At 43.3% G+C, this 25,541-nt stretch overlaps 3 protein-coding genes and 1 pseudogene across 3 annotated transcripts; all 4 read left to right on the top strand.

Moving 5' to 3' along the window:
* The first annotated feature begins 558 nt into the window (after positions 1 to 558).
* LOC144516005 (olfactory receptor 11H4-like) lies at positions 559 to 1,491 on the top strand. The gene has a single exon (XM_078247262.1). It carries the CDS (start codon positions 559 to 561, stop codon positions 1,489 to 1,491), a length of 933 nt encoding a protein of 310 aa, XP_078103388.1.
* A 2,841-nt stretch (positions 1,492 to 4,332) lies between these two features.
* LOC144516010 (olfactory receptor 2A14-like) lies at positions 4,333 to 5,264 on the top strand (annotated as a pseudogene).
* A 2,824-nt stretch (positions 5,265 to 8,088) lies between these two features.
* On the top strand, positions 8,089 to 9,021 carry LOC144516006 (olfactory receptor 11A1-like). Its single transcript, XM_078247263.1, has one exon. It carries the CDS (start codon positions 8,089 to 8,091, stop codon positions 9,019 to 9,021), a length of 933 nt encoding a protein of 310 aa, XP_078103389.1.
* Positions 9,022 to 19,114: 10,093 nt separating this feature from the next.
* LOC144516013 (olfactory receptor 11A1-like) lies at positions 19,115 to 20,041 on the top strand. The gene has a single exon (XM_078247268.1). It carries the CDS (start codon positions 19,115 to 19,117, stop codon positions 20,039 to 20,041), a length of 927 nt encoding a protein of 308 aa, XP_078103394.1.
* The last annotated feature ends 5,500 nt before the right edge of the window (positions 20,042 to 25,541 follow it).

A 25,541-nucleotide genomic window follows, 5' to 3' on the forward strand; every position in this document is an offset into this window, starting at 1 on the left:
ATGACCTCACTTGTTTTTTTGTGCTAAGCCTGAATAGATCTCAACACTGCCTGCCCACTTTTCACTTCCTGACACTATTTTGAAGAGGCATCATCACTGTGTCTGGTCTTTAATGATTCCGATTGGTTTTAAGAAATGCAAACGCAGATGCAGATATCAGTTAGATGTGTCCCGTGGTAATGAGGCCAGACTGCTGATGTGTACACCCTCTGACTTGAAGAGTTTAAAGGAAGCAGACGCAGAGTTTCATCTCAGTCACAGCAAATGAATGTAAGGATTCATGCAATGTCATGAACTGTGTTCTGTCATTTCTAACCTAAACATTATATTGACTTGAAGTAAGAAAGATGGTAAGTTTGGAGAATCTATGTTATTGTAATAATTGATGTCTTTACTGTCTTCAGGCTGAATACTGCTTGTGTGTTAATACAGTGAGTCCAGGATGAGCGTACATTTAACATTTAAACTAGTTTGATTTCTGCTAACCTCCTACAAAATGTAACATTGTCAACTGTTCATCCTGTGCAAACTTGAAATATTGTGTTGTGAACCAAACGAATGATCATGATAAACTCTACACAGGTTTCATATTTCACTTTTGGTGCATACTTTGATATTGGGCTCTTCAAATACTTATTATTTCTGATTTTTTTGTGTTTTTATGCTGTAATAATTTGTGCCAATCTTTTGCTGATTGTGGTTATCTGTATGAACAGAAGCTTACATGAACCTATGTACCTTTTTCTGGTCAGCCTGTTTGTAAATGAACTGTATGGTAGTACAGGGTTGTTTCCATTCCTTCTGGTTCAGATCATCTCTGACATTCACAATGTTTCTGCTTCTCTTTGTTTCCTGCAGATTTATTGTGTGTTTGCATATGGAACTATAGAAATTATTAATTTATCCATCATGTCTTATGACAGATATCTTGCTATCTGTTATCCTCTGCAATATAACACAAGTATGACATCTAAAAAGGTTACTATGCTTATTACTCTAACATGGTTATTCCCATTGATTGAAGTTGCTGTCACAATATCTTTGAGTTCCTCTTTACAGCTGTGTGGGAACATCATTAACAAGGTTTACTGTGATAACTACTCTGTTGTCAAACTTGCCTGCTCTGTTGCCACAGTGAACAACATTTATGGACTCATTATCACTTGTCTTGTAGTCTTTGGTCCTCTCAGTTTAATCCTTTACACTTACATGAAGATCCTTAAAGTGTGTTTTTCTGGTTCTAAACAGACCAGACAGAAAGCTGTCAGTACCTGCACACCTCACCTCGCTTCTCTGATCAACTTTTTCTTTGGTTCTTTCTTTGAAATATTACAGAGCAGGTTTGATATGAGCAGTTTACCTGTTATGTTGCGCATTTTTTTGTCATTATATTTTCTGACCTGCCAACCAATCTTCAACCCTTTAATGTATGGTCTGCAAATGTCAAAAATACGTAGCTTATGTAAAAGTCTTGTGTTCGGTGAAATGTAAACTAATGTTAAAGATGTGTTTAATGTCCACTTACTTTAGAACTTTATTTAGCATAATATGTATTCCTTAAATCGTCTAGTTTGATATGATACCAATACCTTCATACGAGCTTTGAAACGGAGACTCTTAAAAGATCCATCAACGATTCCAATTGGTTTAAAGAAACAACACAAGCGATTGAAATCATAAGCTCATTATGAAAATGTTTACTGAGGTCATAAATCAAGTGAGAAGCAGGGTCATTTTTTTCATAGACTTATATTCTATAGAAACTGAATACATTTTTAAGCCAGTGGAGTCACCCCCTGCTGGAAATTAGATAGAATGCAGGTGTGAGGCAGTAATGCATTGGCATTACTTCTTGGCATGGTAGTTGCTGCATGGTCTTAATACCAAGATACATGACTTCCTGCTTTGCTCTCGCCATGTTTACCATGGCACAAGAGGGCGGCGCTGCCTACCAATAAACGTTAATATGGGTCATAATTTCTGCTTGTAAAAACGACCTCCAAAAGGAGAACAGGTGTCGGTTTTAATGGTCCTATCAACATATATTTGTAATGTTTTGTGAATCACATTAAATTGCAGCTTTTTGTAAAAAAGTTCCTATATAGTAAAAAAAAATACTTTATTATTAGTATTGACAAATAATTACTCGGTTATCAAAATCGTTTTCTGTTGATTGACTAACTGATCAATGAAATTCTTCCTTTGCTGTCCACAGAAGACACACGAACAATGTAAAATCTACAATATATACTGCAGATATACAAAATAAAACAGCCAGTAAGGTGTCAGCCTCATGTTTCACGTGTGGAGATGAATAATGTGTTTGTACATAAAGGCTCATGACAACATATTATCACTAAAGTTGTTTGATCATATCAGATTAAGTAAATCATCCCATTCATGCCTTAATAGAATAAAAAACTGCAGACCATGCTTGAATGAAATAAACAGCGATCCAAGTTAAACATTTAGAGTTATATTTGCAGCTGTAAATAAACTGCTTAACCTGACTCAGCTGTTTGTCAGCTGTTTCCGAGCCCCTAAAAATGGAGACATTTGAAAACCCTGCTGACCCTGTTTTAGTTTGAAAACTCCTGGGTTGCTTTGTAGTCTGGACAGGAACAAACAGAGACTTTTGGAAACGACGACACACGTCAGTCAGTCTTATCATTTAGGTAGGCTTACATATGTACCTAATAAAGCTAATAAATCCCAGCTCCTTCTCCAAAGTGCAACCACTTTTGAATATGGTTCGACATACGGCATGACACGATAGACTGTGGCCACAAAAAGTTACTCTGTGGCCACCATGCAGGTCTCTCTTGAGAATGAGACCTGAGAATGTAACGTCTCTTTTAGCACAATGAAAACTATCGATAACATCGCTGTTTTTACCATGTTTCTGTGAAATATCTTGATGTTGCAGTAATCCATTCATCCATTTATCTGCAGCCGACTGAAGTAAAAGACCGCCGAGAAAATATATTTTACAAAGTACTTAAGTTTTCAATTTGAATAAATAACTATACATTATACAACATTTTGGGGGCTTGGTGGCAAATGTGGGAAGTACGATAAAATATTGATCTATCTCTGGGCACCCTTCGGTCAGTTAGACATTTAGTTTTGTTTGAATTCACGTTAAAGTGTTCCCTGAGTTTAAAACAGCAACCGTAGTGGAGTGTCACAGTGAGTGTGTAAGACCTGGTGCACATTGGCTTCTTCCAGGCATTACCAGTTCCCCCTCACTACACATTTAGATATCCTGGGTCACTGATCGGTCACAAGATTTCCAGAGTCGGTCATTGAGCTTTGGCCATAAAATGTGCATGTACCAACTACCCTTATGATTTGCCCTATGCTCGAATATGCTGTTCCATATGGAGAATGTGACTTACACAGAGGGTATTAGCAAAAGCCCCTCAGTTTTAGATTCATTCACTTTCTTTTCAGTGAAGTACATGGGCAGAGAGGTGACCAATTGTTTTTTGGGGGAAAATCCAACACTGCGGCAGTCATCTAGGTCCTTGAGAGAAAAACTGCACTTTCCAGGCATCTCTGACTCTGTGTAACTCAAGGCCCTATCCAGAAAATTGGTTCAAGAAATGCCCTGTGCATACAGGTGAGCCCAACTATTGTATATTTAGTTGGTATTGTCAACACTGTTCTTTAGCTCCAGCTCAACATGCTAAGGCCTCTGACCTTGCCTACCATTTGGGGAGCCATAAACCAAACCTTTATGCCCATTTTTGTGGGTCATCAGCTAACCGGGAAATGACCTCACTTGTTTTTTTGTGCTAAGCCTGAATAGATCTCAACACTGCCTGCCCACTTTTCACTTCCTGACACTATTTTGAAGAGGCATCATCACTGTGTCTGGTCTTTAATGATTCCGATTGGTTTTAAGAAATGCAAACGCAGATGCAGATATCAGTTAGATTTGTCCCGTGGTAATGAGACCAGACTGCTGATGTGTACACCCTCTGACTTGAAGAGTTTAAAGGAAGCAGATGCAGAGTTTCATCTCAGTCACAGCAAATGAATGTAAGGATTCATGCAATGTCATGAACTGTGTTCTGTCATTTCTAACCTAAACATTATATTGACTTTAAGTAAGGAAAATGATGAGTTTGAAGAATCTATGTTATTGTAATAATTGATGTCTTTACTGTCTTCAGGCTGAATACTGCTTGTGTGTTAATACCGTGAGTCCAGGATAAGCGTACATTTAACATTTAAACTAGTTTGATTTCTGCTAACCTCCTACAAAATGTAACATTGTCAACTGTTCATCCTGTGCAAACTTGAAATATTGTTTTGGGAACAAAACGAATGATCATGAAAAACTCTACACAGGTTTCATATTTCACTTTTGGTGCATACTTTGATATTGGGCTCTTTAAATACTTATTTTTCCAATTATTATGTGTTTTTATGCTGTAATAGTTTGTGCCAATATTTTGCTTATTGTGGTTATCTGTATGAACAGAAGCTTACATGAACCTATGTACCTTTTTCTGGTCAGCCTGTTTGTAAATGAACTGTATGGTAGTACAGGGTTGTTTCCATTCCTTCTGGTTCAGATCATCTCTGACATTCACAATGTTTCTGCTTCTCTTTGTTTCCTGCAGATTTATTGTTTGTTTACATATGGAAGTATACAATTTATTAATTTATCCATTATGTCTTATGACAGATATGTTGCTATCTGTTATCCTCTGCAATATAACACACATATGACATCTAACAAGGTTACCATGCTTATTGCTCTAACATGGTTATTCCCATTGATTGAAGTTGCTGTCAAAATATCTTTAAGTTCCTCTTTACAGCTGTGTGGGAACATCATTAACAAGGTTTACTGTGATAACTACTCTGTTGTCAAACTTGCCTGCTCTGTCGCCACAGTGAACAACATTTATGGACTCATTTCCCTATGTCTTATAGTCTTTGGTCCTCTCAGTTTAATAATTTACTCCTACATGAAGATTCTTAAAGTGTGTTTTTCTGGTTCTAAACAGACCAGACAGAAAGCTGTCAGTACCTGCACACCTCACCTCGCTTCTGTACTCAACTTTTTCTTTGGTTCTTTCTTTGAAATAGTACAGAGCAGGTTTGATATGAGCAGTTTACCTGTTATGTTGCGCATTTTTTTGTCATTATATTTTCTGACCTGCCAACCAATCTTCAACCCTTTAATGTATGGTCTGCAAATGTCAAAAATACGTAGCTTATGTAAAAGTCTTGTGTTCGGTGAAATGTAAACTAATGTTAAAGATGTGTTTAATGTCCACTTACTTTAGAACTTTATTTAGCATAATATGTATTCCTTAAATCGTCTAGTTTGATATGATACCAATACCTTCATACGAGCTTTGAAACGGAGACTCTTTAAAAGATCCATCAACGATTCCAATTGGTTTAAAGAAACAACACAAGCGATTGAAATCATAAGCTCATTATGAAAATGTTTACTGAGGTCATAAATCAAGTGAGAAGCAGGGTCATTTTTTTCATAGACTTATATTCTATAGAAACTGAATACATTTTTAAGCCAGTGGAGTCACCCCCTGCTGGAAATTAGATAGAATGCAGGTGTGAGGCAGTAATGCATTGCCATTACTTCTTGGCATGGTAGTTGCTGCATGGTCTTAATACCAAGATACATGACTTCCTGCTTTGCTCTCGCCATGTTTACCATGGCACAAGAGGGCGGCGCTGCCTACCAATAAACGTTAATATGGGTCATAATTTCTGCTTGTAAAAACGACCTCCAAAAGGAGAACAGGTGTCGGTTTTAATGGTCCTATCAACATATATTTGTAATTTTTTGTGAATCACATTAAATTGCAGCTTTTTGTAAAAAAGTTCCTATATAGTAAAAAAAAATACTTTATTATTAGTATTGACAAATAATTACTCGGTTATCAAAATCGTTTTCTGTTGATTGACTAACTGATCAATGAAATTCTTCCTTTGCTGTCCACAGAAGACACATGAACAATGTAAAATCTACAATATATACTGCAGATATACAAAATAAAACAGCCAGTAAGGTGTCAGCCTCATGTTTCACGTGTGGAGATGAATAATGTGTTTGTACATAAAGGCTCATGACAACATATTATCACTAAAGTTGTTTGATCATATCAGATTGAATAAATCATCCCATTCATGCCTTAATAGAATAAAAAACTGCAGACCATGCTTGAATGAAATAAACAGCGATTCAAGTTAAACATTTAGAGTTATATTTGCAGCTGTAAATAAACTGCTTAACCTGACTCAGCTGTTTGTCAGCTGTTTCCGAGCCCCTAAAAATGGAGACATTTGAAAACACTGCTGACCCTGTTTTAGTTTGAAAACTCCTGGGTTGCTTTGTAGTCTGGACAGGAACAAACAGAGACTTTTGGAAACGACGACACACGTCAGTCAGTCTTATCATTTAGGTAGGCTTACATATGTACCTAATAAAGCTAATAAATCCCAGCTCCTTCTCCAAAGGATTTTGTGATACCGCAACAACTTTTGAATATGGTTCGACATACGGCATGACACGATAGCCTGTGGCCACAAAAAGTTACTCTGTGGCCACCATGCAGGTCTCTCTTGAGAATGAGACCTGAGAATGTAACGTCTCTTTTAGCACAATGAAAACTATCGATAACATCGCTGTTGTTACCATGTTTCTGTGAAATATCTTGATGTTGCAGTCCATTTATGAGTGGTGATCTGCAGCCGATTGAAGTAAAAGACCATCAGAAAAAGTTTTCAATTTGAATAAATAACTATACATTATACAACATTTTGGGGGCTTGGTGGCAAATGTGGGAAGTACGATAAAATATTGATCTATCTCTGGGCACCCTTCGGTCAGTTAGACATTTAGTTTTGTTTGAATTCACGTTAAAGTGTTCCCTGAGTTTAAAACAGCAACCGTAGCGGAGTGTCACAGTGAGTGTGTAAGACCTGGTGCACATTGGCTTCTTCCAGGCATTACCAGTTCCCCCTCACTACACATTTAGATATCCTGGGTCACTGATCGGTCACAAGATTTCCAGAGTCGGTCATTGAGCTTTGGCCATAAAATGTGCAGGTACCAACTACCCTTATGATTTGCCCTATGCTCGAATATGGTGTTCCATATGGAGAATGTGACTTACACAGAGGGTATTAGCAGAAGCCCCTCAGTTTTAGATTCATTCACTTTCTTTTCAGTGAAGTACATGGGCAGAGAGGTGACCAATTGTTTTTTGGGGGAAAATCCAACACTGCGGCAGTCATCCAGGTCCTTGAGAGAATACCTGCACTTTCCAGGCATCTCTGACTCTGTGTGACTCAAGGCCCTATCCAGAAAATTGGTTCAAGAAATGCCCTGTGCATACAGGTGAGCCCAACTATTGTATATTTAGTTGGTATTGTCAACACTGTTCTTTAGCTCCAGCTCAACATGCTAAGGCCTCTGACCTTGCCTACCATTTGGGGAGCCATAAACCAAACCTTTGTGCCCATTTTTGTGGGTCATCAGCTAACCGGGAAATGACCTCACTTGTTTTTTTGTGCTAAGCCTGAATAGATCTCAACACTGCCTGCCCACTTTTCACTTCCTGACACTATTTTGAAGAGGCATCATCACTGTGTCTGGTCTTTAATGATTCCGATTGGTTTTAAGAAATGCAAACGCAGATGCAGATATCAGTTAGATTTGTCCCGTGGTAATGAGACCAGACTGCTGATGTGTACACCCTCTGACTTGAAGAGTTTAAAGGAAGCAGATGCAGAGTTTCATCTCAGTCACAGCAAATGAATGTAAGGATTCATGCAATGTCATGAACTGTGTTCTGTCATTTCTAACCTAAACATTATATTGACTTTAAGTAAGAAAGATGGTGAATCTGTGTTATTGTAATAATTGATGTCTTTACTGTCTTCAGGCTGAATTCTGCTTGTGTCTTAATACAGTGAGTCCAGGATAAGCGTACATTTAACATTTAAACTAGTTTGATTTCTGCTAACCTCCTACAAAATGTAACATTGTCAACTGTTCATCCTGTGCAAACTTGAAATATTGTTTTGGGAACAAAACGAATGATCATGAAAAACTCTACACAGGTTTCATATTTCACTTTTGGTGCATACTTTGATATTGGGCTCTTTAAATACTTATTTTTCACAATTATTATGTGTTTTTATGCTGTAATAGTTTGTGCCAATATTTTGCTTATTGTGGTTATCTGTATGAACAGAAGCTTACATGAACCTATGTACCTTTTTCTGGTCAGCCTGTTTGTAAATGAACTGTATGGTAGTACAGGGTTGTTTCCATTCCTTCTGGTTCAGATCCTCTCTGACATTCACAATGTTTCTGCTTCTCTTTGTTTCCTGCAGATTTATTGTGTGTTTACATATGGAACTATAGAAATTATTAATTTATCCGTAATGTCTTATGACAGATATATTGCTATCTGTTATCCTCTGCAATATAACACACATATGACATCTAACAAGGTTACCATGCTTATTGCTCTAACATGGTTATTCCCATTGATTGAAGTTGCTGTCAAAATATCTTTAAGTTCCTCTTTACAGCTGTGTGGGAACATCATTAACAAGGTTTACTGTGATAACTACTCTGTTGTCAAACTGGCCTGCTCTGTCGCCACAGTGAACAACATTTATGGACTCATTTACACTTGTCTTGCAATCTTTGGTCCTCTCAGTTTAATAATTTACTCCTACATGAAGATTCTTAAAGTGTGTTTTTCTGGTTCTAAACAGACCAGACAGAAAGCTGTCAGTACCTGCACACCTCACCTCGCTTCTGTACTCAACTTTTTCTTTGGTTCTTTCTTTGAAATAGTACAGAGCAGGTTTGATATGAGCAGTTTACCTGTTATGTTGCGCATTTTTTTGTCATTATACATACTGACCTGCCAACCAATCTTCAACCCTTTAATGTATGGTCTGCAAATGTCAAAAATACGTAGCTTATGTAAAAGTCTTGTGTTCGGTGAAATGTAAACTAATGTTAAAGATGTGTTTAATGTCCACTTACTTTAGAACTTTATTTAGCATAATATGTATTCCTTAAATCGTCTAGTTTGATATGATACCAATACCTTCATACGAGCTTTGAAACGGAGACTCTTAAAAGATCCATATCGGGATTTTATAAACAAATATCGTATCACTTAAATGAACAACGATTTTAATTGGAAAATCAATTTCTTAAACCCAGCCCTAATAACAAAGGTGAAGAAAGTCTTGGTGGCTGTTATATAATGTGTATGTCAACTACAGTGTCCCCTTTAACTCTGCTCAACAGAGTCATGTCACTACAATTTCATAACATTTTATAATGTTTTGAGTGAAGTGGCATCAATAGTTTTGCAATGGTGGGCCAATGCAACAAAATTTAAAAATGGGTTGATATTACTGCTTGTAAAAAGGATCCAAGGGTTGTTTTTCGGAGGAGAGCCGTGGAAGTCACTTAATTTTCCAACACACTTCTGTACACTGAAATGCAAGTTCAAGGAAATTAAAGGAAATAGGAATAGGAAAAAGGCCATCTCCTGGTTCCAGAGCTTAAGAGAGGTGACATTTAATATTCTTAGAACCAGTTTTGTAGCTAACACATAGACTGAAATAATAGTGGACGTAACAGCCGTGACGTGATCCATTGGTTTGTGGGCTGCCGTACTTAAGGCTTGAGTTTGGCATTAATATTCATCGGGTCACTGGTTTAATGGAAAGACTTCTAGGGTAGGTCATTGAGATTTGGCCGTAAAATGTACAAACTACCCCTCTGAATTGCCATATACTCCTATACGGTGCTCCTTATGGAGAACATGATTAACAAAGAGGTCTAATAGCACAAAACATTACACTTCCGAAAGAAAGAAAAGCGTAACAGTTTCAGATGCAGTAAGTTTCCTTTCAATGACGTGCAGGGGCATAGAGGTGACCAACTTTTTCTCTGGGGGAAAATCTAACACCACGGCAGTCATTCAGGCAGTTCAGAGAATACCGGCATCTCTGACTGTGTAACTGAAGGCCCTAATGTGGTTCCATAAATGGCCCTGTGCATACAGATGAGTCCAACTATTATATATTGAGTTGTTATGGTCAACATTCTTCTCTAGCTCTAGCTCAACATACTAAGGCCGCTGACCTTGCCTGCCATTTGGGGAGCAATAAACCAAACCTTCATGCTCATTGTTGTGGGTCAACAGCCCATTGGGCAATGACCTCACTTGGTTTTTTATGCTGAGCCTGAATAGATCTCAACACTGCCTGTGGTAGACTTAGGCGCATGTATTTAGCAGGGGGCTAAATGACTAAATAGAGCTCAACACTGACTGCCATTTTTCACTTCCCGAGCCTATTTCAAAGAACCATCGTCACTGTGTCTGGAGCTTAACGATTCCAATTGGTTTAAAGAAATGCAAACAACGCAAGCGATTGAAATCATAAACTCACAAAACGTTTACTGAGGTCATAAATCAAGTGAGAAGTAGGGTAATTTTTTTCATAGACTAATATAGAAAGTGACTTAATTTTGGAGCCAGTGGAGTCGCCCCCTGCTGGAAAGTAGTGAGAATGCAGGTTTAAGACAATAATGCGTTGGCATTACCTTTAGGCAAGGTAGTTGCTGCTTGGTCTTAATACGAGGTTACATGACTTCCTGCTTTGTTCCCTGCCATAATTACTACGCAAGCCTGGCGCCAGGGTAAAATGAATAAGGGGGCACGTAAAAATTGCAAGGGAGCGATTTGTTTTCTTTCATAATGTGGGCTACAATTTATTTATTTATGAAGGCTTTACCCGCTCCCGCAACAGGGTTAACACTCGGAAATGTGGCATTGCTTGTCCATTTTGGCTAATCTTTTAAATAATAAGTACGACTTGACAAAGTAACATTTAAAGGTGCAGTAGGTAAGACTTATAAAACTAACTTTCTGTCATATCTGCTGAAACTGACCCTATGTTCCAGTAGAACTACAGGAAGCAGGTAATTAAAAAAAAATCTGGCTCCTCTGGGTCCACCTACAGCCTGTAGTGTGATTTGCAAAAATCCACCGCTCCCTGTTCAGATGCACCAATCAGGGCCGGGGGATGTCTAACTGCGTGTCAATCACTGCTCATGCACACACATTCATTCTCCCTTGTAGGGGAGAGGGGCTTAGGAGACCGTTTGGACTTTAGTAGAAAGGGGAGAGGGACTGAGAAGTTGTCGATGTTCAAATTTTTGGGCTAAGTCCTGGATCTTCACAATCCTACCGACGGCACCTTAATTTCCTTCGGGATTAATAAAGTATATCTATCTATCTATCTATCTATCTATCTATCTATCTATCTATCTATCTATCTAAGAGTCGGTTTGTGAGCTGTAGGCTCTTTCACTACAGATTAAACACACACACAAAGGCTGTGACTGCGCTCTCCCAGTACGTGCTCCCAGTAGTAGACACATCCCGTAATAGTTGAGCCTACACTAAGAAATATCAATAAGTATAATTAGTTTAGCTTGCACAGTAAGCTATAACTGACAGTAAAGAGAAAACCTCTGGGTGTCAAGGTCAGACGGTCCTCCATTATCGGACAGATGCTCAAATTGTCTCTAAGCGCCGCGGTGGGGTTAATGAAGCAAGAGGACGGCTGGAGCGCTCACTCTCTGTGTCCAATATCGCCACGTATGGGATTGTTAGTAGTTGCGATAAAGACGCCAGGGAAACCTTGTAACCTAATAGTAATTGTGTTGTTGTGTTTGTCAGTTTTATGGATGTAAGATGCTAAAACAAGGGGGGTGAAAACATTTGCCCCCTTGTGGTGCCAGGTGCGGTACTGCAGCACTAGAGGGCGGCGCTGCCAACCAATAAACGGAAATATGGGTCGTAATTTCTGCTTGTACAAATGACCTATGTGGTCTTTTTTTTTTAGGTTTTTGGTTTTAATGCTTCTATTTCTTAATCTGTCTTTTTACATGTATTTGTAATGTTTTGTGATTCACATTGAATTGTAGCTTTTTGTATAATAGTTTCTATATATAGAAAACTAACCTAAACATTATATTGCATTTGAACATGGTAGCTGGTAAATTTGGAGGATCTGTGTTATTGTAAGAAATTGTCTTAACTGTTTGCAGGCTGAATACTGCTTGTGTGTTAATACAGTAAGTCCAGAATAAATGTAAATTTGACATGTAAACTAATTTGATTCTGCGAATCTCCTACAAAATGTAACATTGTCAACTGTTCATCCTGTGCAAACTTGAAAGGTTGTGTTGTGAACCAAACGAATGATCATATACAATTTCGTAATTTATCCATTCTGTCTTATGACAGATATCTGGCTATCTGTTATCCTCTGTAATATAACACATGTATGACATCCACCAAGGTTGCTGTGCTTATTGCTCTAACATGGTTATACCCATTTGTTGAAGTTGCTGTCACAATATCATTAAGTGTTCCTTTACAGCTGTGTGGAAACATCATTAACAAAGTATACTGTGATAACTACTCTGTTGTCAAACTGGCCTGCTCTGTCACCACAGTAAACAACATTTATGGACTCATTTACACTTGTCTTGTAGTCTTTGGTCCTCTCAGTTTAATCCTTTACACGTACATCAAGATCCTGAAAGTTTGTTTTTCTGGTTCTAAACAGACCAGACAGAAAGCTGTCAGTACCTGTACACCTCACCTCTCTACTCAACTTTTCTTTTGGGTGTTTCTTTCAACAAACAACGACCAGCGGAGTCTGTGAAAGTCCGACACAAAGTGCGATGGCTGCTAGGCAAATGTCAAGAAAGATCACAAAGTCTGAGCTGCACTGTTTGTCGTAAATTAAAATTGCAAAAATCTGATTTTCTCCTCATTTCATACATGTGTTTAAAAAGCATGAATGTGTTTAGTTTTTCAGCACACCATCGTAGGTGTGGCCTCAGGAGTGGCACCGGATCGTAAAATTCATGAGATTTAGGGCCCTATTTTAACGATCTGAAACGCAAGTAGCTTTGTGGGCGGATCTCGGGCGTTGTTGCTATAGACCTTTTTCATGGCAGACATGTTGACATGTCATAGTAGGAAAAGCACAGGTGTATTCAAAACCATTAATGATGGCTGCATTCCCCTTAGGAGAGGTCCTGGTATTGATCATGTTGACTCACTGAACTAGCTTACTGGGACACTTGATGGAACTGAGCCATCGTTAAGGTGATCAATCTCAGCTGTGCTTTTCCTACTACGACAAGTCAAAATGTCTGCCGTGAAAAAGGTCCATTATACCGGTGGGATAAATGACTCTTGCGCCCGATGCAAATCTAAAATGGGTTGGTCTGAAGTAGCTACATTACTCATAGGTGTGGTTTGGGTTACAGTGAACAGAGCGGACTCCAACGCAAGGCTCAAATGAACACAAATTTATTGTACAAAAACTTCATAATCACTTCAAATCAAGTCTGGCGAGGAACTCAGGAGCAGGAACTAGGATGGCGAGGGACCGCAGATGTGGAGACGGAGGCAGGGTGAAGCAGGGTGCTGTGGGAGGAGGACTGAATAGGGAGGCCAGCTGACTGGATATGGAAGGCTTGGAGGTGAACACTGCGAAAGCAAACACAAAAAAGGTTAAGACAAGGAAACACACAGGGACAGCTAAGTGCAAAGGCTCTTTCAGGTAGCTTATCAACGAAGCGTCACCAATGAAGCTGAGACAACGATTCAGCGGAGATGGTCTGTTGAGCCGGGGTTGAAGTACTGTGCTTAATTGTAGATGGCTGGCAGGTGTGCGTGGCGGGAGAGCGGTGATGGTGATTGCAGCAGGTGTGTCTTGTCAGCTGGCTGGCAGTAGACAGGAGGGGAGGAGGGAAAGCAAAAGCGACACAGGGAGAGAGACGGAGCCAACAGAGAAGAAAACCAACAGCTAGAGAAAATAAATAAAAACTCACAGCCAGCCGACCCCAACCATCACAGGTTTGGGCGTAACGTGCAATAAACCAATCAGAGCGTTATCTCACATTCCCTTTAAAAGTAGGCGTGCTTGTTCCATGGCGGATTGCTATTATAATGGTGGATTTGCTAGGCGCACACTCTTAATACATCCATGGGCGCACGCCAGGAGCGGTTCACAGCCGAGGAGACCGACATTTGCTTTGGGGAATTACTGAAATAGAGTGTGGTCTAGACCTCCTCTATCTGTAAAGTGTCCTGAGATAACTTTTGTTATGATTTGATACTATAAATAAAATTGAATTGATTTAAATTTTTGATTTTTCTTTTTGACAAAATGTAAATAAAGAAATGTCACAAAAACATACTTTCCGATGTTTTGGGCTCACTCTCACTGAATCACGAGGTTATGAATGCATGGTGATATTTTTGCAATGTAGTCTAACATTAGACCGAGATGACCTCACTATAGACGATGCAGCTCTTCTGTCTCTCCTCTCCCGTGCTGCTGCTGGGGCATTTGGGTTAAGTGGCATCAGCACATGCAGTTCAACATCTCCTTAAGTCCTCTAATATTTCCTCATTTATGTCCTCAACACATCCATGATTAATGGAAATGTTGTGTAAAACAAGGTCATATTTTTCCTTGTAATTATGTATGATTTGCAAAAATGGGAACCGCTGGGTCCGTGAGATGAGAGAAGCAAAGTTTATGTGCGGTGTGCACACTCTACATTATGGCCAAGCATGCGCCCTTAAAATATCATCTGAATAACGGGCCACTGACTTTAGACTAGGTTTTTCCTGGTCTGTGGCAGAATTGTTTTCTGAAACTGCAAAATAGCACCAGGGAACGTTTGCGCCGGAACACGCCTCCTCTTTTTGCTGAACCGCCCCCGGGAGCGCAAGTTCATTCCCTAATTTACCAACGTGAGTCTGTGGAGGGAAAAGTCCGCTGTGCGTCGGGTGCAAAAGAGGAATGATACATGCGTCTGTGTACAAAGTCAATTGCGCTGGGTGCAAGATAGGGCCCATAAACCTTTTCAAATTTGTAGCGCCCCAAATCTTTGCCAATTTTGGTCCAGAGCAACATTTAAACAACATTTACTTAACATATACAAAAGTTGGCGTTTTGGTCGCTAGCTACAGAAATGTGTTTGTACGTTATTTTTGTATTTTTGTACCAAGCTAAATTATTTTCATAACTTTGTCTGGGCCATCTGTAGATGCTATATATCAGGCAGATTGGACGAACAACCTTCCATTTAGGAAATGCATGGCTATAAGGTTTTTACATTTATGATGTAAAGTATAGGAGTTATAGGGAAAAATGTGTTTTTTGTTATGGCCCCCTTTGCTGGCAGAATTGTCTAATTTTTTTTGCCTGTGGTCCCTGTAGAGGACTTAGCCAGTGCTGAAAATTGCACCACCCCACCATGCAAATCTGTACTCTTTATGCAGATGTCCATCTCCATCCATGTTCATCCGCTTATCCGGGGTTGGGTCGCGGAGGTAGCAGCTCCAGCAGGGGACCCCAAACTTCCCTTTCCCGGGCCACATTAACCAGCTCCGACTGGGGGATCCCGAGGCGTACCCAGGCCAGGTTGGAGATATAATCCCTCCACCTAGTCCTGGGTCTCCCCCGAGACCTCCTCCCAGCTGGACGTGCCTGGAACACCTCCCTAGGGAGGCGCCAAGGGGGCATCCTTACCAGATGCCCGAACCACCTCAACTGGCTCCTTTCGACGCAAAGGAGCAGCGGCTCTACTCCGAGCTCCTCACGGATAACTGAGCTTCTCACCCTATCTCTAAGGGAGACGCCAGCTACCCTCCTGAGGAAACCCATTTCGGCCGCTTGTACCCTGGATCTTGTTCATTCGGTCATGACCCAGCCTTCATGACCATAAGTGAGGGTAAGAACAAAAACTGACCGGTAGATTGAGAGCTTTGCCTTCTGGATCAGCTCTCTTTTCGTCACAACGGTGCGATAAATTGAATGTAATACCGCACCTGCTGTGCCGATTCTCCGACTAATCTCCCGCTCCATTGTCCCCTCACTCGCGAACAAGACCCCAAGGTACTTGAACTCCTTCACTTGGGGTAAGGACTCATTCCCTACCTGGAGAAGGCACTCCATCGGTTTCCTGCTGAGAACCATGGCCTCCGATTTAGAGGTGCTGATCCTCATCCCAGCCGCTTCACACTCGGCTGCGAATCGATCCAGTGAGTGCTGAAGGTCACAGGCCGATGATGCCATTAGGACCACATCATAAGAGCAGCGATGAGACCTCACCACCCCGACTACGCCTCGATATCCTGTCCATAAATATTACAAACAGGATTGGTGACAAAGCGCAGCCCTGGCGGAGGCCAACTCTCACCTGAAACAAGTCCAACTTACTGCCGAGAACCCGGACACAGCTCTCGCTTTGGTCATACAGAGATTGGATGGCCCTGAGAAGGGACCCCCTCACCCCGTACTCCCGCAGCACCTCCCACAGTATCTCCCGGGGCACCCGGTTATACGCCTTCTCCAGATCCACAATACACATGTAGACTGGTTGGGCATACTCCCAGGCTCCCTCCAGGATCCTTGCGAGAGTAAAGATCTGGTCCGTTGTTCCACGACCAGGACGGAATCCCCATTGTTCCTCTTCAACCTGAGATTCGACTATCGACCAAACCCTCCTTTCCAGCACCTTGGAGTAGACTTTACCGGGGAGGCTGAGAAGTGTGATACCCCTGTAATTGGCAAACACCCTCTGGTCCCCCCCTTTTTAAAAAGGGGAACCACCACCCCGGTCTGCCACTCCTTAGGCACCGTCCCCAGACTTCCACGCAATGTTGAAGAGGCGTGTCAACCAAGACAACCCCTCCACACCCAGAGCTTTAAGCATTTCTGGACGGATCTCATCAATTCCTGGGGCTTTGCCACTGTGGAGTTGTTTAACTACCTCAGCAACCTCCACCAGCGAAATTGATGCCAATCCCCCTCATCCTCCAGCTCTGCCTCTACCATAGAGGGCGATTAGTCGGATTTAGGAGTTCCTCAAAGTGCTCCTTCCACTGCCCTATGACCTTGCAACTGCCTCCGGAGTCGTCTGGGATAACATATCCCGGAAAGACTCCTTCTTCAATCGGACGGCTTCCCTGACCACGGTGTCCACCACAGTGTTCGTGGGTTACCGCCCCTTGAGGCACCTAAGACCCTAAGACCACAGCTCCTCACCGCAGCTTCAGCAATGGAAACTTTGAACATTGTCCACTCGGGTTCAATGTCCCCAGCCTCCACAGGGATGCACGAAAAGCGCTGCCGGAGGTGTGAGTTGAAAGTCTGTCGGACAGGGGCCTCCTCAGACGTTCCCCAATTTACCCGCACTACCCGTTTGGGCTTACCAGGTCTGTCCAGAGTCTTCCCCCACCCCCTGACCCAACTCACCACCAGATGGTGATCGGTTGACAGCTCCGCCCCTCTCTTCACCTGAGTGTCCGAAACATATGGCCTCAGATCAGATGAAACGATTATAAAATCGATCATTGACCTTTGGCCTAGGGTGCTCTGGTACCAAGTACACTTATAAGCATCCCTATGTTTGAACATGGTGTTCGTTATAGACAATCCATGACTAGCACAGAAGTCCAACAACAAACAACCACTCTGGTTTAGATCAGGGAGGCCGTTCCTCCCAATCACGCCTCTCCATGTGTCTCCATCATTACCCATGTGCGCGTTGAAGTCCCCCAGTAGAACTATGGAGTCCCCGACTGACCTTCACTGACCTTCACTGCCACCCATGTGGCAGCGCACCCGACCCCAGCAGTTCCTCCCACAGGTGGTGGGCCCATGGTATGGAGATTTCCGCCACGTAGCTTTTTCGGGCTGTGCCCGGCCGGGCTCCGTGGCAAACCCGGCCACCAGACGCTTGCTGACGAGCCCTCCATCTGGGCCTGGCTCCAGACGGGGGCCCCGGGCTTCCTCCGGGCAGGGTCACTTCATCCCTTCCTCAATTTTTCATAGGATTTTTGAACCATTCTTTGTCTGGCCCCTCACCTGAGACCACTTTACCTTGGGAAACCCTACCAGGAGCACAAAGCTCCAGACAACACAGCCCTCAGGTTCACAGGGACACACAAACCTCTCCACCACGATAAGGTGATGGTTCCCGGAGAATGCGGATGTCATTATCAACAAATACATGTACTAGTTTACACATATTTGTAAATTCATCCCACCACTGCTGCCTCACACCCAACCATTGTCTTGGCATAACCATTGTCTTAGCATGATTTTGACTTCATGAGGTCGGATGCTGTCATCTCATCCTGAGTTTGCTTAAGAATAGGATTTCTTTCGGTGGAAGTTTGTTGCATTATCCTGATCCTGTCACTCCAGCCTCTGCACCTAATGCCAACCTTCCACCAAATGACTTTCCAAGCGATTCCTCTGTCACAGACAAGTGTCTTGCTAGAGTCGGGGAGCTCCCGTCATGTCAATCGTTTGAGTAAGGGGTTCAGTCAGTCTTTTTCCCATCTAGACGTTCTGACAAAATCAAGCCTGTTTGATATTATCCGAAGTTTGAAGTCTTGCTAGTAAAGTTGAATCATGTGAACGTTGTCAACAACCAATGCTCCGTCCAGCACCAAACAGGAAGCAGCAAACCGGGTAGAGCCAGAGATGTTTATGGTTTCATGAAGCTGAGCAAAACAGAAATGTGTTATTTTTTTCGAACCTCACTTAGAAACAATCTACGTGTTGCCACAAAGAGCAGGTGCTCTGATGATGAGGTCAGACTGCTGCTGTGGGCGTCTCCTCACTGGAAAAGGTTAAAAGACGCAGAAACATAGTTTCAGCTCAGTTAGGACGGACTCACAGTCTGACAGAAGCAGATGAATGTTAGGATTCAGGCAATGTCAAACTGTTGTGTAATGTCTTACCTTTAGTATTACAACGCATACTTGAGGAGTGGTAAGTATGAGGAATTGATTTCTCTGCTGTTTGTTGATTGAATACAGTTTGTGATCAATGCTTTATCTATACACAGTCTGAAGAAAGATTTAAAGGTTTAACTAAACTTTCAGAAATCCTTTAACAAAATGTAAAAGGATTCTCTTGTAAAATGTTATAATTTTTAAATATAATTTTGTTTTTCAGAGTCAGGAGGATCATGGTAAACGCTACGCAGGTTTCATTTTTCACACTAAATGCCTATTTTGACACTGGGGTTTTCAAATATTTATATTTTATTATTATCATATCAGTATATGTTGTAATAATTTGTACCAATCTTTTGCTGATTGTGGTTATCTGTATTAACAGAAGCTTACATGAACCTATGTACCTTTTTCTGGTCAGCCTGTTTGTAAATGAACTGTATGGTAGTACAGGGTTGTTTCCATTCCTTCTGGTTCAGATCCTCTCTGACATTCACACTGTTTCTGCTTCTCTCTGTTTCCTGCAGATTTATTGTGTGTATACTTATGGCAGTGTAGAGTTTTGCAACTTAGCCATCATGTCTTATGACAGATATCTTGCTATCTGTTATCCTCTACAATATCACACATGTATGACATATAACAAGGTTACCATGCTTATGGCTCTTACATGGCTATTCCCTTTTCTTGCAATTGCTGTTTTGATATCTTTGAGTGCACCTCTAAAGCTGTGTGGAAACATTATTGACAAAGTTTACTGTGGAAACTACTCCATTGTTAAGCTGGCCTGCGCTGACACCAGAGTGAACAACATTTATGGACTCACTTACACTGTCATCTCCATCATCATTCCTCTTTTTTTAATCCTTTACACTTACATGAAAATCTTTAAAGTGTGTTTTTCTGGTTCCAAACAGACCAGACAGAAAGCTGTCAGAACCTGCACACCTCACCTCGCTTCTCTGATCAACTTTTCTTTTGGTGGTAGTTTCCAAATAATACAGAGCAGGTTTGACATGAGCAGTGTACCCAACATGTTGAGCATTTTATTATCGTTATACTTTCTAACATGCCAGCCGCTCTTTACCCCAGTGCTGTACGGGCTGAAAATGTCTAAAATACGCATGATCTGTAAACGTCTGGTGTGTGGTAAGGTGTAAGATTAGTTCAGTTTTACATGAAACAGCAATAATAAATGCCTCTCCTGACTGTATCAACACTAACAATGTCTCTAGTATAATGTGTGTGTGGTAATACAAGACGGGTTAAGGATGTTATTGCTCTTTAAAAGATATCATGCACAGATGTATTTTTTTATTTTTGCTTTGTTGTGCTTATATCTTTTTCACTTGATCTGAGAGACATGGTCTAGAGCAGTACTCCTAAAAGAATTGGTGAAATACCACGTTTGTAATTTAAAATTCAAAAGCGTATTTCTCAAACTATCTGCCAGCGACCCAAAGCCTAACAGTGAGGAGAAGTTTACGGTGACTGCATTCTCAGCATAAGCAGCACGATTCTTCCCATTGAAACAATGAGTGAGTCAGCTGTTTTGTAAAACTTTTAACTGACTATATGGAACTTTTTAATGTTTCCGAAGCTCTGTCATTTTTCATACAATGATCTAAAAAGACCTGTAACAGACTAACATGATATACTATTTTTAAATAGTTTTTATTAATGCCTCTGCCTGGGTCAATTTTTCCCAGCAAAGTCACAGAATGATTTGCGGCAGGTAGACGGTGCTACAGTCACACATTCTGACGGGTCACAGATTTCTTTGTAACACCAGAAAAGCCTGTGTTAGTATCCAGCCAGCTGAGCCAGGTAAAAGGAAGCAGGACATTTCTTTAAATAGGCCTAATAGTATTTTAATGTTATTTTAGAAGTTATCTGCTGTAGTTATGGCTGATACTGGGACAGGACCATCACAGGAAAGTAAATGAAGAACAACTAAAAGATAAAAGGGAAAGTGAAAGACAACGGCAATAACGTGAGTCATACTCGATTGGGCTTTTACCAGATTGATACAATTACGGGATTGTAAATGATTCAAATATGTAATATGTCTATTTCATTCATAAAATAACTTTACAATGTGCGATGTGGTTGTACGTCAGTAACCAACATTAAATTAGGTCCCCCTTCCATTTAGCATGGACGTTTTATTCCTTTTAGTCTGTGTTTGTGTTGGCCTACCATTTTCTTTTCTCTTGTCCCCCTGTAGCCTACCTTGGTAAAGCGTCCGTGGGTTTCATGAAATGCGCTATATTAATCTAAATATTAAAACGTTGGTTGCTTCAACAATCTCTTAATGCTTTGGCTTGTGACACAGTGACAGTGATACACGAGACATCCAAAGTAGGCTAAGTTACCGTATGCTACACTTGAATTCTCTTATTGTAAATGAAAGACTTTCTCTCTGAGCAAAACATTCATTGCGACTAAATGACCTCCCGGTAACACTAATTTAGTAATCTACAGGGGGTAATACAGCACAGTAAAGAAAAGACCTTTACAACAGCAGGTGTGGTAAAAACACTTTGTCCAAAGCGGTCGCTAGAATCAACACAAACTAAAAGTAACATATAGCCACTTTAATCTGGCTATGATTTATAATATGTTGAAGTATGACCTCTCCGGGGACCATCACTTTATCGTGGTGGAGAGGTTTGTGTGTCCCTATGAACCTGAGGGCTGTGTTGTCTGGAGCTTTGTGCTCCTGGTAGGGTCTCCCAAGGCAAAGTGGTCTCAGGTGAGGGGCCAGACAAAGAATGGTTCAAAAACCCTATGAGTGACCAAGGTAGAGATGGAGTGACCCTGCCCGGAGGAAGCCCGGGGCCCCCGTCTGGAGCCAGGCCCAGATGGAGGGCTCGTCAGCGTGCGTCTGGTGGCCGGGTTTGCCACGGAGCCCGGCCGGGCACAGCCCGAAAAACCTACGTGGCGGACATCTCTCCTGTGGCACCTATCTCTCCATCCCATGGGCCCACCACCTGTGGGGGGAACCGCTGGGGTCAGGTGCGCTGCCATATGGGTGGCAGTGAAGGTCAGGGGCCTCGACGGACCAGACCTGGGCAGCAGACGCTGGCTCTGGGGACGTGGAATGTCACCTCTCTGTGGGGGAAGGAGCCGGAACTTGCGCGAGAGGTGGAGCGCTACCGGTTAGATCTGATGGGGCTTACCTCTACGCACAGTCTCGGTTCTGGAACCATACTCCTGGATAGGGGTTGGACTCTTCTCTGGAGTTGCACAGGGTATGAGGCGCCGGGCAGGTGTGGGGATACTCACAAGCCCCCGGCTGAGCCGCAGGAATTGATGAGATCCGTCCAGAAATGCTTAAGGCTCTGGGTGTGGAGGGGTTGTCTTGGTTGACACGCATCTTCAACATTGCAGGGAAGTCTGGGGACGGTGCCTAAGGAGTGGCAGACCAGGGTGGTGGTTCCCCTTTTTAAAAAAGGGGGACCAGAGGGTGTAGTGCCAATTACAGGGGTATCACACTTCTCAGCCTCCCCGGTAAAGTCTACTCCAAGGTGCTGGAAAGGAGGGTTTGGTCGATAGTCGAACCTCAGGTTGAAGAGGAACAATGCGGATTCCGTCCCTGGTCGTGGAACAACGGACCAGATCTTTACTCTCGCAAGGATCCTGGAGGGAGCCTGGGAGTATGCCCAACCGGTCTACATGTGTTTTGTGGATCTGGAGAAGGCATATGACCGGGTGCCATATGGGTGGCAGTGAAGGTCAGGGGCCTCGACGGACCAGACCTGGGCAGCAGACGCTGGCTCTGGGGGACGTGGAATGTCACCTCTCTGTGGGGAAGGAGCCGGAACTTGCGCGTGAGGTGGAGCGCTACCGGTTAGATCTGATGGGGCTTACCTCTACGCACAGTCTCGGTTCTGGAACCATACTCCTGGATAGGGGTTGGACTCTTCTCTGGAGTTGCACAGGGTATGAGGCGCCGGGCAGGTGTGGGGATACTCACAAGCCCCCGGCTGAGCGCCGCTACGTTGGAGTTTAACCCGGTGGATGAGAGGTGGCCTCCCTTGTGGGGGGGAAAACAACCCGCAACTGACTGTTGTTTGTGCATATGCACCAAACAAGAGTTCGGAGTATTCGGCCTTCTTGGAGACCTTGAGTGGAGTCCTGCATGGGGCTCCAGTCGGGGGACTCCATAGTTCTGCTGGGGGGACTTCAACGCGCGCGTGGGCAATGATGAGTGGTTGTTTGTTGTTGGACTTCTGTGCTAGTCATGGATTGTCTATAACGAACACCATGTTCGAACATAGGGATGCTCATAAGTGTACTTGGTACCAGAGCACCCTAGGCCAAAGGTCAATGATCGATTTCATAATCGTTTCATCTGATCTGAGGCCGTATGTTTTTGGACACTCGGGTGAAGAGAGGGCGGAGCTGTCAACCGATCACCATCTGGTGGTGAGTTGGGTCAGGGGTGGGGGAAGACTCTGGACAGACATGGTAAGCCCAAAGCGGGTAGTGCGGGTAAATGGGGAACGTCTGGAGGAGGCCCCTGTCCGACAGACATTCAACTCACACCTCCGGCGGAGCTTTTCGTGCATCCCTGTGGAGGCTGGGGCCATTGAACCCAGTGGACAATGTTCAAAGTTTCCATTGCTGAAGCTGCGGTGAGGAGCTGTGGTCTTAGGGTCTTAGGTGCCTCAAGGGGCGGTAACCCACGAACACCGTGGTGGACACCGGTGGTCAGGGAAGCCGTCCGACTGAAGAAGGAGTCTTTCCGGGATATGTTATCCCAGAGGACTCCGGAGGCAGTCTGCAGCCTCTACCGTGAAAGAGGCAAAGCAGCGTGTGTGGGAGAAGTTCGGAGAAGACATGGAGAAGGACTTTCAGTCCGCACCAAGGTGCTTCTGGAAAACCGTTCGCCACCTCAGGAGGGGGAAGTGGGGAACCATCCAAGCTGTGTACAGTAAGGATGGGACGCTGTTGACCTCAACTGAGGAGGTAATAGGGCGGTGGAAGGAGCACTTTGAGGAACTCCTAAATCCGACTATCGCCCTCTATGGTAGAGGCAGAGCTGGAGGATGATGGGGGATTGTCGTCAATTTCCCTGGTGGAGGTTGCTGAGGTAGTTAAACAACTCCACAGTGGCAAAGCCCCAGGAATTGATGAGATCCGTCCAGAAATGCTTAAGGCTCTGGGTGTGGAGGGGTTGTCTTGGTTGACACGCATCTTCAACATTGCATGGAAGTCTGGGACGGTGCCTAAGGAGTGGCAGACCAGGGTGGTGGTTCCCCTTTTTAAAAAGGGGGACCAGAGGGTGTGTGCCAATTACAGGGGTATCACACTTCTCAGCCTCCCCGGTAAAGTCTACTCCAAGGTGCTGGAAAGGAGGGTTTGGTCGATAGTCGAACCTCAGGTTGAAGAGGAACAATGCGGATTCCGTCCTGGTCGTGGAACAACGGACCAGATCTTTACTCTCGCAAGGATCCTGGAGGGAGCCTGGGAGTATGCCCAACCGGTCTACATGTGTTTTGTGGATCTGGAGAAGGCATATGACCGGGTGCCCCGGGAGATACTGTGGGAGGTGCTACGGGAGTACGGGGTGAGGGGGTCCCTTCTCAGGGCCATCCAATCTCTGTATGACCAAAGCGAGAGCTGTGTCCAGGGTTCTCGGCAGTAAGTCGGACTCGTTCCAGGTGAGAGTTGGCCTCCGCCAGGGCTGCGCTTTGTCACCAATCCTGTTTGTAGTATTTATGGACAGGATATCGAGGCATAGTCGGGGTGGAGAGGGGTTGCAGTTCGGTGGGCTGGGGATCTCATCGCTGCTTTTTGCAGATGATGTGGTCCTGATGGCATCATCGGCCTGTGACCTTCAGCACTCACTGGATCAGTTCGCAGCCGAGTGAGAAGCGGCTGGGATGAGGATCAGCACCTCTAAATCGGAGGCCATGGTTCTCAGCAGGAAACCGATGGAGTGCCTTCTCCAGGTAGGGAATGAGTCCTTACCCCAAGTGAAGGAGTTCAAGTACCTTGGGGTCTTGTTCGCGAGTGAGGGGACAATGGAGCGGGAGATTGGTCGGAGAATCGGCACTGCGGGTTCGGTATTACATTCAATTTATCGCACCGTTGTGACGAAAAGAGAGCTGAGCCATAAGGCAAAGCTCTCAATCTACTGGTCAGTTTTTGTTCCTACCCTCACCTATGGTCATGAAGGCTGGGTCATGACCGAAAGAACAAGATCCAGGGTACAAGCGGCCGAAATGGGTTTCTTCAGGAGGGTAGCTGGCGTCTCCCTTAGAGATAGGGTGAGAAGCTCAGTTATCCGTGAGGAGCTCGGAGTAGAGGCGCTGCTCCTTCGCGTCAAAAGGAGCCAGTGAAGGTGGTTCGGGCATCTGGTAAGGATGCCCCCTGGGCGCCTCCCTCGGGAAGTGTTCCAGGTACTTCCAGCTGGGAGGAGGCCCCGGGGAAGACCCAGGACTAGGTGGAGGGATTATATCTCCAACCTGGCCTGGGAACGCCTCGGGATCCCCCAGACGGAGCTGGTTAATGTGGCTCGGGAAAGGGAAGTTTGGGGTCCCCTGCTGGAGCTGCTACCCCCGCGACCCAACCCCGGATAAGAGGACGAAGATGGATGGATGTTGAAGTATGAGGCCTATTGTTTTAGGGAATATTTTGGTAGTTAGGTGA

This window comes from Sander vitreus, chromosome 3 (assembly GCF_031162955.1).
Source record: "Sander vitreus isolate 19-12246 chromosome 3, sanVit1, whole genome shotgun sequence".
Lineage (NCBI taxonomy): Eukaryota > Metazoa > Chordata > Actinopteri > Perciformes > Percidae > Sander > Sander vitreus.